The sequence below is a fragment of the Gouania willdenowi genome, chromosome 1 (genome assembly GCF_900634775.1).
Source record: "Gouania willdenowi chromosome 1, fGouWil2.1, whole genome shotgun sequence".
In the NCBI taxonomy this organism is placed as follows: Eukaryota; Metazoa; Chordata; class Actinopteri; order Blenniiformes; family Gobiesocidae; genus Gouania; species Gouania willdenowi.
Window position 1 is genome coordinate 13,674,581 of NC_041044.1, and position 13,713 is coordinate 13,688,293.

The window sequence follows — 13,713 nt, forward strand, 5'->3', positions numbered from 1 at the left end:
ATATTTCCCACAGCTTATTTCCCAGATTCTCTCAGAAAGTCCTAACCCCAGTTCTTCCGAACAGTTTTTCAACCTGATCAAAGGTTTCAAGTCGTGAGTGTTAATTGAAGAATAAACAAGTCCAATCGACCCTTTCGAAGATGGGTTCAGTTTCAAAATCGAGTCTAGGAGAGAGCTGGTCGGAGTAGATGGAAAAGAGAAGATAAATGTTGATACAAAATTACGAATCTGAAGATATCTGAAGAAATGTGACCTTGGAATATTGAATTTTGATGTCATTTGATCAAAAAGATGCAAGTTTTGTTAAACATATTTCCAATTGTAGTGGCTCCTCCTTTAACCCAGACATTGAATGCTTTGTCCATGATTGATGGTTTGAAGAGATGGTTTTTGTTATGGGGCGTGGATTGAAATATCTTTTATGAAAAAACTCTTCAAAATTGCGTCCATATCTTAAAAGAGTGTTTAATTATTGGATTTGAAGAATATTCAGATATACGTTTAAGTAAAGGAAGATTTGTATTAAGCAATGCATCTAAAGAGGTAGAATGACAGGACAAATGTTCCAATTGAAGCCATTTAGGGGTTGAATCAGAGTTTTGGGATCCTTTCCAGTAGAGTATATTTCATATGTTGGCAGCCCAGTAGTAGTATTGAAAGTTCGGGAGGGAAAATCCACCATTTTGACAATGGCATTCTAACATATTTTTATGTATTCTAGGTGTTTTCTTATTCCAAATGAACTCCGATATTAGTTTATCAATTGATGTGAAAAAAGATCTTGACAGGAACAGAGGAATGCTCTGAAAAACGTACAAAAATTTAGGCAGCACATTCATTTTAATTACATTGATTCTACCTCCTAATGATAAAGGCAGCAGACCCCACCGTTCCCAGTCTTGCTTTAAATGACACAATAATGGGGGAAATTAGCTTTCAGAATGTCTTTAAAATCATGTGTGATCCAGATTCCTAAATATTTAAATTTGCATGTATTAGCTTTCATGGAAAAAAGGTCAAAATTAATCAATTTGGCAGTAGTATTAAGTGGCATGATTTCACTTTTTTGTAAATTAACTTTGAACCCTGATATTTTGCCAAATTCTCCCAATGTGTTCAGTATGATCGATAAACCAGTCAAGGGTTCAGACAAGAATAAAAGTATATCATCAGCGTAAAGGGATATCCTATGTTCCGAACCATTTCGCCATATCCGCTTCATATTAGCTCTACCACGTAGTGCAACAGCTAGTGGTTCAACTGCTACAGCAAATAATAGGGACGATAGTGGACATCCCTGTTTGGTGCTACATAACAGTGGAAAATAGGCAGACAGATTATTGTTCGTACGTACAGCAGCTGTTGGAGAGGAGTACAACACTTTTATCCATGAGATAAATTTGGAGCCAAAGCCAAATTGTTTAAGAGTATAGAACAAATAATCCCACTCCACCCTGTGACAAGCTTTTCCAGCATTCAAGGATAAAACTATCTCTGGGATGTTTAATGGAGTGGGGTCATAGTTAATATTAAATAGCCTTCGTATATTGAAAAAAGAGTGGCGATTTTTAATTAACCCTGTTTGGTCGTCAGAAATAATAGAAAGAAGAATAAATTCTAACCGATGTGCCAGTATCTTGGCTAAAATCTTGATGTCCACATTTAGAAGGGATATAGGGCGATACAAACCACACTCCAAGGGATTTTTTATCCTTTTTGTGGATTTTGTTCCACTTCTTTGCAGCATAACAACTAAAAGCATCATCACCATGTTTGCTGTGAATTCTGGGCTCTACTATCTGACCTGTGTCCATAGATCTGAGAGACCTGCTGGGTTCATACCTGACTAACATCTAACAAAAATTACACGATTACAATTATACCAACCATTTATACACCAGCAGCAGAACTTTAAAGTCTATTCTGAGGATAACTGGGAACCAGTGCAAAGAGGTTAGGTTAGTTTTGTAAACACACAATACTGCTTCAGGTAAACACTCGTTTTCATTTCTATATCAGTTAACAAAAATGTTTTTGTTGTTTCTGTCTTTTGTTAATTTTAGTTCAACATAATAACCTTGGTTTTGACTAACTTTCCTCTTATCTTTTTTATTCTCTTCAGGGACCACCGGCTGTTGGGATGTCACCTCTACCAGAGCGAGGAAGAAGAAGGAGAACTCACACAGTGGACGGTGCTGCACTAGAAAATGAGGATGAGGAGGAAGTGTTTAATAGGAGAGAGGATGAGTGGCTGCAGGGCGACCAGGCGCTGCAGGACAGCGTGATAATGCAGAAGCAGGGCCAAGGAATGGAGGAAGTATTTGCCTCTCTCTCCTCTATGAAAGTGGAGGTGGAAGGGTTGAGGAACCCCCAAGGGACGTACCACAGCCCCGCCCGCACATGCAAAGAGCTTTGGATGCTTCACCCTGACCTTCCCAATGGTACTTTATCAGTTTGTGTGTGGCCATCTGTTTAGTGCAGCCTTGTGCCAGCTTCTCTCTCCCCACCTGCCGTCCGCTCTCTCTCCCTGTTAGTTTCACTCTACATCTGATCACTTGTGCATCTGTGTTGATTAACCTTTGATCCATTCATCCATTTTCAGACCCGCTTGTTCCTGTTTGTCAGGTTTGCGGGGAAAACCTCTCATATCAGACTTCAATGTATCTTTTTTAACCATCTGCATTGTGTTTTTCTTCATGTCTCTCCAGGTGAATACTGGATAGATCCCAACCAGGGTTGCCATAGAGACTCGTTCAAGGTGTTTTGTAACTTTACGGCTCAGGGAGAGACGTGTCTCCATCCTGACAAGAAGTTTCAGTCGGTTAGTTTTCATGGTAACACTTTACTTGAAGTTTTATACACAAGGCTGACATTACGTTGTCATTATCTGTCATTAGCATGAATAGGTGTCATGAAGGCTGTACTTAAGTTTCGTTAAAATATGACACCTTTTGCTAAATCATGACACCTTTGGAGCGATGTTGGCATTTTTGGGTTAGGTGGAGGGATCTAGTGGTGTTAGCTTGGGTTATGGTCAGGGTTGTGGTTTAGAGCAGGGGTCACCATACTTTCTGAAACTGTGAGCTACTTCATAGGTACTGTATAGTCCAAAGGGCTACTGATTTGAAAAGCACTTCTTAAATACTAAGTGTTCACAGTTTCACTTTAATTAGAGGATAAGATAATAAGCAAGGTTAGCAGTGACCTAAAAAAGTAGGAAATGTTTAAGTTTCAACATGCAACACTTTATTTCTCCTGATTTATGCAATTGTTTCATTTTCATTACATTTCATAGAAAATAACCATCTTCCTATTAAACTAGCTACTAACAAACAACTTTTAACCAATAATATGACATAACATCTCTGTAAAATGTAATAAATATGTCATATTTTACAAAAATCTACCGTGTTTAAAAAAAAAAATTATTATATACGTATATATATAACATCACAACTCATACACCAAATCTGCAACACTTAAAAACATTGGTCACAATGTTTCAGTGAAAATAAAGATTTAAAGATGGTGATTTAATAGTAAAACTTTATCACCTGCAGCAGTATTTGACTCAATTAAGTATTAACCACACATTTCATATGTATATATCTTTGAGGGGCGGATTCACTAAAAGTTTAGGCGTGTCAATCCACGCCCTAATATTGGGTACAAACCCCAGGGAATCAGGACTGTCAGCCTTATTGTATAAAACTAAAACACTAAAAATGTTACCATTTTCACACACACACACAGTTTGAGGATTTGTTTGGTGATTAAATAATTTGCTTTATTTAATAGATTTTTTTTTCCTTTTTAACAGGTGAAGTTAGCAGGCTGGAAGGGTGAAAAGCCTGGGACATGGTACAGTAAATTCAGGAAAGGAAAACAGGTAAAGTGTAAAAACATAAGGATAGGAGCATATTGTAGATATCTGTGTATGTTTTGTCAGTAAGTGACATTTTAATGTGTGGGACTCATTTGGCTGAGCTCCAAGCATTTGTCAGCTTTAAAAAGGCCCTCTTGGATTTTAATTACTATCCATCACCGCATTTTCAGCAATCAGCAGCAGCTGAGTGTCTCCTTCAATGCCACTCAATTTCCAGCGTTGTTACAAAACCATCAGAGCCTCTAAAGCTGGAGTTTGGCAGCACGCCGGAGCTGCTTCACTGCCTCTATACTGTTCTGATCCACTTTGCTCAGCTAATGTTCTGGTGCACATTTTCTGCCTGCTTTACTGTCAGAATGAACAACAAAGTTTGTGTTAAGGTAAAACATGGATGAATTTATCTTTAGGGTAAAAGGCTTACAAGCTGATTAGAAGGAAATCAATGTTAACTTGGCTTTTTTCCCAGAAATAGCCATATTTTTCAAAAAAGAGTTTAAAGTACACACTTGGTGGAGAATGCAAAATACCACAGTAAGAACTACTACATACTGTATCAGTGTCAGTGAAACAAAGCAATACAAAGATTTTCTTCATGAACTAATGACATTCAAACCGATGTATTTAGAACAAAGGCAAAGTATGCTGGAAATAAATCGAGACAGGTCGATTCTGCTCATTTTGCAGCACAGTAATAACCTGGAAAACAAACAACAATGACTTTGTGACTGGATCCTAATCAACAATATGAGTCAGCATGTTTTCCACGTCTCGCTGCTCCAACACACCTCAAAGTAAAAGTTTGATACTTATCAGGCCTTCCACAGTGCAGCAGAATGGTACATTTATCACATTCAGGTGTGCAGAGTAAGGAGAACCGCTGACATTTAAAGACATTCAAAGATTTATTGATTTGGGAATTTAATCTCAGCCTTGCAGTGCAGTATTGTTAATATTCATGTTGTGAAAAGCACTATTTCAGTCTATTTATCAATATGATGATCAGGAGATGTAACTCTAAAGAATAAACCACAGCTAAGTGTAATGAGGCCTGTTGAAAATTCAGTTACGTACATGTCTATTCATCTTGTTCGGACAAACAAACAGGACGTTTAATGTAGTTTAATGTGATAGTAGTAATACGGTACGTAGGGTTTACCAAGATCTAACGCCAATCAAAGTAAAAGATACACAAAACACAATGAACACGTGAGGTAGACAACATACTGTACAAAGTAAATCTATGACCTCAGCCTTTTTAAAACAATACCACTTATTGAAATTGTTAGAAAAACACAATCCATCGTCCATCAAGATTCTTTGTTTATCTACCTTGGAAAGTTCCTCATAACTCCTTCATGAATTAGTTTATAAACATACAGTATATATAAGAATATTACATAATTCATATGATTCATGTAAAAAAGCCAAACTGTTATTTACACAAAATTGAGAGACAGTAATGCACTGCATGAAGAAATCTCCTAAATAAAAAGTTCAAAAAACATTTCAAGGGATTTATTTTGCCCAGGGAAAACTTTCTTGGCTCACTGAAAAGGATCAGTGATCCACTCTATGGGTTACTGAACTAGAACAGAGCTGATATACTGGAAGTATTTGGTGTCTCTCTGCTCATTCACTCCTAAACCTGGCTTTTGTGTCCTCTTCCTGATACTAGTTTACAGCCCCATTAGAGGAGCGAGCTGGTTCAGGTGGACGTGACTGAATTAGGTTCTTCTTGTGTAGCCACAATCAGCTACTGCCTAATTCTACATCATTTAACAACGGCCGGGCCGTGCTCAGACATGAGCATTAAGTGTCTAGTTTAGCTCAACAAAGATGCAGAAAATGGATACTGTGGTATGTGGAGGTAAAACGCTGCTTTTTTTGGCCATATTGGTTCCCCCGTAGCGAACGGAATCATCAATTAGTCTGGTTACAAACTGTGTCACTACAGCCAATATGATTTCCAAGCAAAATAGCTGCAGACATGTCTCACAAATAGAAGTGTTAATGTATCTCCTGCTGCTCTAGAAGGACTTTTAAAGAATATAACCTAGTGAAACCTCTAATATCATACACGATCTTTGATGGAGTAAAATTCACTACAGGTACAGTTTAAAATGATTACAGTGGCCATTATTGTTGGTTTTTGCGCCTCCTGGTGGCATTTTCACATACAACAGTATAACCCCAATTTCCACTGGATGCGGCTCCGTCGCATTACGTCACCAGAGCTGATAGGTTTCCACTTTAGTCTGTGTTAATTTCCACCGGGTCCACTGGGATGCGTGTCTGCTCCTTTTCAGCTCCGACAGTCCGGTGCCCTCCGCCAGATATACGTAGGGCTTCTATTCTTGGCGGACAGTGGAGCACGACGCATCAATCAGCGCAGAGAAAATTAAGCTAAACAGGAAATTATGCACGTATTCCGCAACGAAATATACAGTTATTTTCCAAATAAAACACTTATATTATATACTACATCACCAAAACGTCATAATGTGTAAAAACAATCAAAGTATGTAATGAATAGCAATTTTCCATTCATTTCATCTAATTTTAAAGAAGAAAAAATATTGGGCACTTTATCATTATCAGGATATAAATCTTCCGATATCGTGATATAAAATGTTCTCCGTATCACACATGTTGGACCGCTTTACTCTTGTCACTTTGATGATTTACATGAGAAACAGAAGAATGAATACTACATCAGAGTGTTGTTGTAATTGTGTGTGTTTTTCTGATGCCTTCCACAGTTTTCCTACTCCAGTGTGGACAGCGTCCCAATCCATGTTGTTCAGTTGAACTTCCTGAAGTTGCTGAGCGCTACTGCCAAACAAACGTTCACCTACCACTGCCTCAACTCTGCCGCTTGGCTGCACACCGCCTCTTACAGCTATGAACACTCGCTACACTTCAGAGGGAGCAACGGGGAAGAGCTAACACAAGAGAACACACATTACATCAGTGCGCTGTACGACGGGTGTCAGGTGAGGGAAAAGCACAGACCTAACCCTGAACCTGCCATTAGAGCTTTTGTTAAAATGTGTTTCCCTCTATTTCAGACTCGCTCAGGACAAGAAAGGACAATGTTGGAATTTGACGCTCCACTGGCCACCACGCTTCCAATCATCGACGTGGCGGTGTCCGATTTTGGTAACGGGAACCAGAAATTTGGTTTCCAAGTTGGCCCAGTGTGTTTCAATGGTTGAGCAGGTCAGAGAGAGGTGCTACTGTATCTACGAGAGCGTTTGAACAGAAAACGAGCCATGGACACTTTTTACATGCAGGGAAAAACAGACCAAAGCAGATATTTATGAGTCATTGTAGCTCTAACAGTATTCATGAAAACTATTGTTTCTCACCACATGCTCTCATGCTGTGGCTGTGGCAGATGCTTTGAATAACAGTGATATCCTTGTTGTTTATTTTTTTCTTAGTGGTGCTAAAGTAAGTACTGATTTATGCACTCAATACTCACCCGTCTGTTATCACACAACACAAATATTATGATTAGTGACTCTTCATCCACCATGTTGTTCCACAGTATCAAACCTCAATTTGTTGTGTTATATGTTTCTGTAATTGTGTTGTTCTAATTATCTGTTATGTGATGTATATTAAGAGTGTATTTCATCGCGGTGCTATTTTGTCGCTCCTGACGGAGTACTTTGTAAATGGGAATAGGGGCAGTGCATTTTTTTATATTGTGAATCCATGTTTTTTTCTTTTTTTTTCTACATAACAAACCAAACTGTGGTGCGTGATTTCCTCAAAGTCTGTGTAGACATATTTGTGACGGGGAATACCCCGAATAAAGTACATGATGTACATTTAATTTAACACGATGGTATTTTGTGTCTTATTGCATTAGTGAACACAGGAGGTGGGCAGTGCTGTAGTTTGACTTTTACTTTTACTTAAATACATTGCAAAACTAACATTTCATTTTGAACTCATGTGCATTTCTTGGATTATCTGTGGTTGTAATGTCATTTTCTTCATTTCTACCTTCAACAGCTGCTGTTTTTTTAATCTTCCCCAACTGAGTGGAATCTAAAAAGCCAGGCAGGAAAATGTTAGTGTGAACACACAGCGTCATGGCTTTTTAATCATAATGTTATGACTTGTGTTAGTTTGTAGTTTACAGCTTTTGTTTTAAAGATTAGGGTGATACTGTATCACTTGAGATATGAGTATCCTCACAAATACTGTAGATGCCATAAAAGTACTTTCCTTTTTTTAAGTGTAACTTGTTAGTTTACAAGAGATCAGTTTTTATTTACTGTGTCCACCACTGAGAAAGATCAATGTGACCTGCTGCTGTTCAAAGAATCAAATTGGGGGAAAAAAGAAATAAACTGCATGTGTTTTTCTATAAAAAAGGATAAACATACCAAACAAAGACTAAATACATAATGACCTGCTGTGCATACAACTTTCAGCTGTTGTCCAAGATTACTTCAGAATAAAAATTTGGTTTATTTGTTGTTGTGACATAAACTGAAAAAAGACAGTTAGCAGCTAACATTCACAGGATTAAGATGATTCAAAGGTATTAGTATCTTAAATTCCAGCTCATCCAACAAAGGTACAAATGCAACCAATGGGCACGGTTACATGATGTTTTTTAAATCAGAATGAGTTATTCCGATTTAAATCATTCGAAATTAAAGCGTTCTGCTTTGTGTTTACATGGAAATAGTAATTCCCAAATTGAGGTTTACATGGAAAACCGGTTTATTCGGCTTTATTTAATTCTGTTTTAGGTCTGGGGGTTGGGAAGGCTCTGATTGGACAGGGGGAGAATGTATTGTATCACGTCTATCAGGAAAAACACACCACAAACCTTTTATTGTCGGCTATAACACAGAAGACCACACCTGAGAACTGTTTTCACCTTTATTTTGATTGTAGTTTTGAAGCAGCAGCTCAACAATAACGAGTGGAAGGGAGACAGGAACTAATCACCTGTAAAAAGCCCAGAAAACAATCACCACTAGTAATAAATATTATCTCCCTGGTAAAAATAGTAGCTCTAACAACTGGTAAAATGATAAACTAGTGATATACACCTTTTCGCGTGACGTCAGCACTTGACTTAGCAACGTGCGCTGCCAATTAAAGAGTGGTAAACGTTTGCCTGACAATCATTGTTTACCGCTGATATCACGGTGGAGATTTTGCAGTCTAATGGGTATAATGCCCAAATCCTGCGTAGTATTTGACTGTCATAATCACGCCTGGCTGAAGGAAAATATATCCTTTTACAGAATACCGACAGAAAAAGACCAGAAACGGAAATTATGGATCCAAGAACTGAGGTGAACAAACGTAGTTGGAACTACATGGAGCCCAAAATCAAAGTGGTCGCATGTTTGCAGTAGACAGTTCGTTAATGGTAGGTTGTGTATTTTGGGGATCTAATTTCTTCCTGACTGATTTTATGACATTGATTATGAATTATCCTACATTTAAATGTAGAATGTAATTTATTCAGTAATGACTGAAATGTTTATGGCTATTATGTCTAACTTGAAGACAAGCGACGTGAAATTAACAGTAAATATGCAATGTGTTGACTTGTATATGAACTGTAAGTATATTAAATAAATGTGCTTGATATACCCATTTATGTTTTAATTTAGGCTGTATTATTATTATTATTATCAGTGATGTGCAGTCAGGGTAGGCAAGGTAGGCAGTGCCTACCCAAGGGTGAATTGATATTTTTATTATTTGTTTTAATTATAATATAATTATAAATTATTTATTTTTCCAATAGCCTACAGTACATATAAGTTTGAAACTGTCAGCATTTTGTGCGTTTCATAGCCCAAATTACTAAACAGTGCTATTTCCTGGAACGGCTGCCGTCTCACTCCGCTGTATAGCAGGAGGAGGCCACACCCCCTCCTAAAAGCACATGGCTGCTCTGCCTCCGATCCTATTACGTGTTTTTATGTGTTTGCGCATGCGCAGTCAGTTCCCCAAGATGAAAACCATTTACGTACGTTCACAGTGCATTAGTGAATTGATCTCATGTGACCGCTGCTGCTACGTTCTCTCTCGCTCAAGCGAGTGGGCAGATAACACGACAGGCAGGATTACAGCGCTAGAGACGATAGAGAACCTTTTTTTCGAGGAAAAATGACAGCTTTTAAAAGATGGGAGACCAACATCTGAGCTACCAGACCTCAGGAAAGGAAAGATCAGAAAATGTTTCATACTTTTCACAGTGAATGGTACAAAATGAAGGATTGGCTTTGTGAATGAGCCTCACTGAGGCTGTTCTGAGTTGTTGTTTCATTTTCTCCGTGTTTCTGTGTTTCCAACACAAACAACGGATATGCTGCCGTGTCATGAGATATGATTTGTATGGAGGCTATATTAAAAAATTGTTTATGTTTCTTTAATTGTGTTTTACGATATTGATTTTGTTAGGTGGCTAAATGTTTGTTCATGTGGATCTTGTTGGGTTTTTTCTTTCTTATTATGAATTTTATATTTTGATAAGCGCATTGAGATGACTTTGTTGTAAATTGCTTTATACAAATAAAGTTGATTTGAATTGAATTAACTCTTGCCAGCAGAAACATATGAAATTGTCATTGGTGGTCTCGAATTGCAACGTGCCTACCCAACCCTAGTGGTCACGGCACATCACTGATTATTATTATATTATTAGCGGCGCTAGCCTAGCATAGCCACATCGCGTAACGAGCCATTTATCATGCTGACACAGGCCTATATAGAAACAAAAACACATACATAAGCCTACCTTAAAGAAAATATATGCATACAAGCTTTTATAAGTCTTCATCTTCTCCATTGTGTAAACGCCAGGGTTGTTAATGAGCTACTCGTAAATAGCAGGCCATTGGAGATCTGGCCATGTTGTCAGGTTGTTTTTCCATGAACCTTGAGGTGTTTCGTATAGACATGATTCCAAACCAACCAGATGTAACTTCCCTTCATATTGGTGCTTGGCCTTTCTAATCTGCTGAAATATTCATACAACATTGAGTAAAACCTCTGCGTTGTCCATGGTAAATAGTGAAAATAACGGTTGTCAGGCAAATATAAACCCTCTTACAATGGGGGAGGGCGTTGCTAAGGCAAAAGTCCCGAATGATGATGTCACCGTAAAAAGGTGTATTACAGCCTGTGAATGTAGTACGTGTGAAAGTCAGCATGTTTATGCTTCCGTCCATCCACTCTTTTCATTATATCTATGTCTTTTAAGGCTCTCATCAATTAGTCTCGGCTGGAGTCCTGGCCGCCGCCATCTTGGATTATGTTGCCGCAAGTCGCACAAGCGCAGAACAACTCGAATGAACTTAAAGCGGTTAAAGCAAGTTAATAGTTTACAAGAAAGAGGAATTATCTAATTCGGAATTAAAATTGGAATAAACCAGTCACTTAATTTGGATTTAAGTTTAATTTGGAATTAAATTAAGGTTAGGCTAAAGAGGAATTTACTTTTATTCTGCTTTTATAGAGGAATTAAATCTCCCATGTAAACGTGGCCAATGTTAGGTTGGAATTTGGACATTTGTAGACTGGAAGCATGATATCTCATAAATTTAGATGGAAATGTCAGCATTTGGATAAAATCAGAGCAAAGCATGTGTTTAAGCTGCTTTGTGTGAGGTTGATGTTTCTGGCTGCAGGTGATGATGTGATGGTGAATCAATCAATCATGCCCTGTTTAACCGCTCCAGCCTCCATCTGTTGATGACTCACATTCAGCGAAAAACAGCTGAGTCACAAAGCTCAGACCATCTAAACGGCCTCTGCAGTCACAAGATTTCACACCAATATCTCACATTTGTTGTGTTGAGAAACACAATATTCACATGATCGATGCTCAGCCAACACATCTCTGAGGAAGGTTTAACGTGTTGATGAACCAATACCATGAATATGCTGTACTTCATATGCAGTAGAATAAAGCAGAAGGGAACCAGTGCTAGTATTATACTCCTTTTATGATACAGTCTAGTTTCACTGGGGGTTGTGACACTGTCACGTATATTAATCTATATGTTTTGTGCGTGTCAACGTGATTTCTAAATGTTTTTGTGCTGCATGGGACAAATTTCAAACTGATGTATTCCAACTGTAAGTTATTTCCCTAACTGTAAGCCTTACGCAGAATACAATGTTCCATTTCAGATTCAGAAATTAAATAATACCAGTGTCATCCTGAAAAAAATACAAGCATTTGAACATCATTGTGGATAGCATTAAATAAATAACGTACAATTGAAATACATTCCAAGAAAATTATGAAAAACAAAAAATTAGTGATAGTTTCACAATTCCCTGAGAAATTGTGTTTTTTAGTATAAGTAGTTTTATTTTCATTTATTAGCAACATACTTACATTAATATTGTCTCTTTCATCATCCACCTTCTAAATCAGTGGTGCTCAAACTGGGGTGCGAAGATCCCTTGAGCTGTAGCTTCAATATCTGTGTATATCTGAGTATATATATATATATATATATATATATATATATATATATATATATATATATATATATATACTGTATATATATATATACTGTATATATATATGCTAGACTAAAACTGAAATAGTCCTGATGACAAACTTTGGACTTAAAACTAAGTCAAAAGACTATGATTTAATCTGTCAAAATGAACACTGGAGGAGGTCCTTGAAAAACCTTCCCTCACTCCAAAAAGTTCGAGAACACCTGTTTTAAATATAATAATAATACTATATAATAAAATAATATAATGAGATCATCATCTCTAATTTCTCCCTCATTTTTAACCCCTCCAGTCTCCGTTCTGACTAGGGTGGGAACCTCTGGGTACCTCACGATACGCGATACAAAGCTCACAATAACGATTATCTCATGATAACGATTATCTCATGATAACGATTATCTCATGATAACGATTGTCTCACAATATGACGATACTGCGATTATCGATAAATTGATCAGAAATCAATCTACAATAATCTATGACATAACAAGAAAAACAATATTAAGTGAAAAAATTAAAATTTTATTTTATATCTCTGAAAGAAAATAAATTGAAAAAGTGTCCTATGAACAGTGACACTATTTTAGTGCAACATTTCTGTAAATAAGTGTCAACATACCAATGTAAACGAGAAAGTATCTCCAATAGTGCTTTCTGTAAACAATAAATACCAGTGACACCATTATAGTGCAATACTTCAACAAACAGTGACAAAATTTATGTGAAGACTTACCTGCACATTTTAGTGAAAAAATCTATATTATTATTATTATTATTTTTTAAATCTATACTTAGCACGAGCATATCAATAATCGGTTGTGCGAAAAAATATCACGATATATTGCCGTATTGAGATATTGCCAAACTCCTAATTCTGACCCACATCTTAAGTGAAGCACTTCAAACAAACAGTGAAACATTAATGAGAGGAAGCTTAGCAGGAACATTTAGCCACTAATCTTCATGTATGAAATATGGATGATCCGACATGTAGTCCGTCACAGATTGTTGATCTAAACCTAGAGCGACAGTGATTTGAGCTTCATTTAACACAATGAAATAATTGATGCTTTGTCTGTTTTAGTGAAATCCAGAAAGTTGCCAGTTCATAGGCTACACGCGTCACAGGCCCAATTCATATCTTTTGAAAAGGTCATTTATTTATGTTTTTGAAGTGACAGCGATTAGAATAATTGGTTAAAGATTATTTGTCATGCTGTGAGATTAAATCCCAACACATTTGGTGTGTGTGCTCTGACAATATTATCAGTTTACTCTTTTCTTTATTCACTCTTTTCAAAAGT

General features: G+C 37.1%; 1 protein-coding gene across 1 annotated transcript in view; it reads left to right on the forward strand.

Annotated features, from left to right (window-relative positions):
• Nucleotides 1-7,695, forward strand: part of LOC114462061 (collagen alpha-1(XI) chain-like) — a 69,843-nt gene extending 62,148 nt beyond the window's left edge. Inside the window, 5 exon segments of the mRNA XM_028444667.1 lie at nt 2,123-2,441; nt 2,709-2,821; nt 3,821-3,889; nt 6,646-6,879; nt 6,955-7,695. Of these exon segments, the coding sequence (XP_028300468.1) occupies nt 2,123-2,441; nt 2,709-2,821; nt 3,821-3,889; nt 6,646-6,879; nt 6,955-7,101 (882 nt within the window). The 3' untranslated portion in view covers nt 7,102-7,695.
• Nucleotides 7,696-13,713: the final 6,018 nt, after the last annotated feature.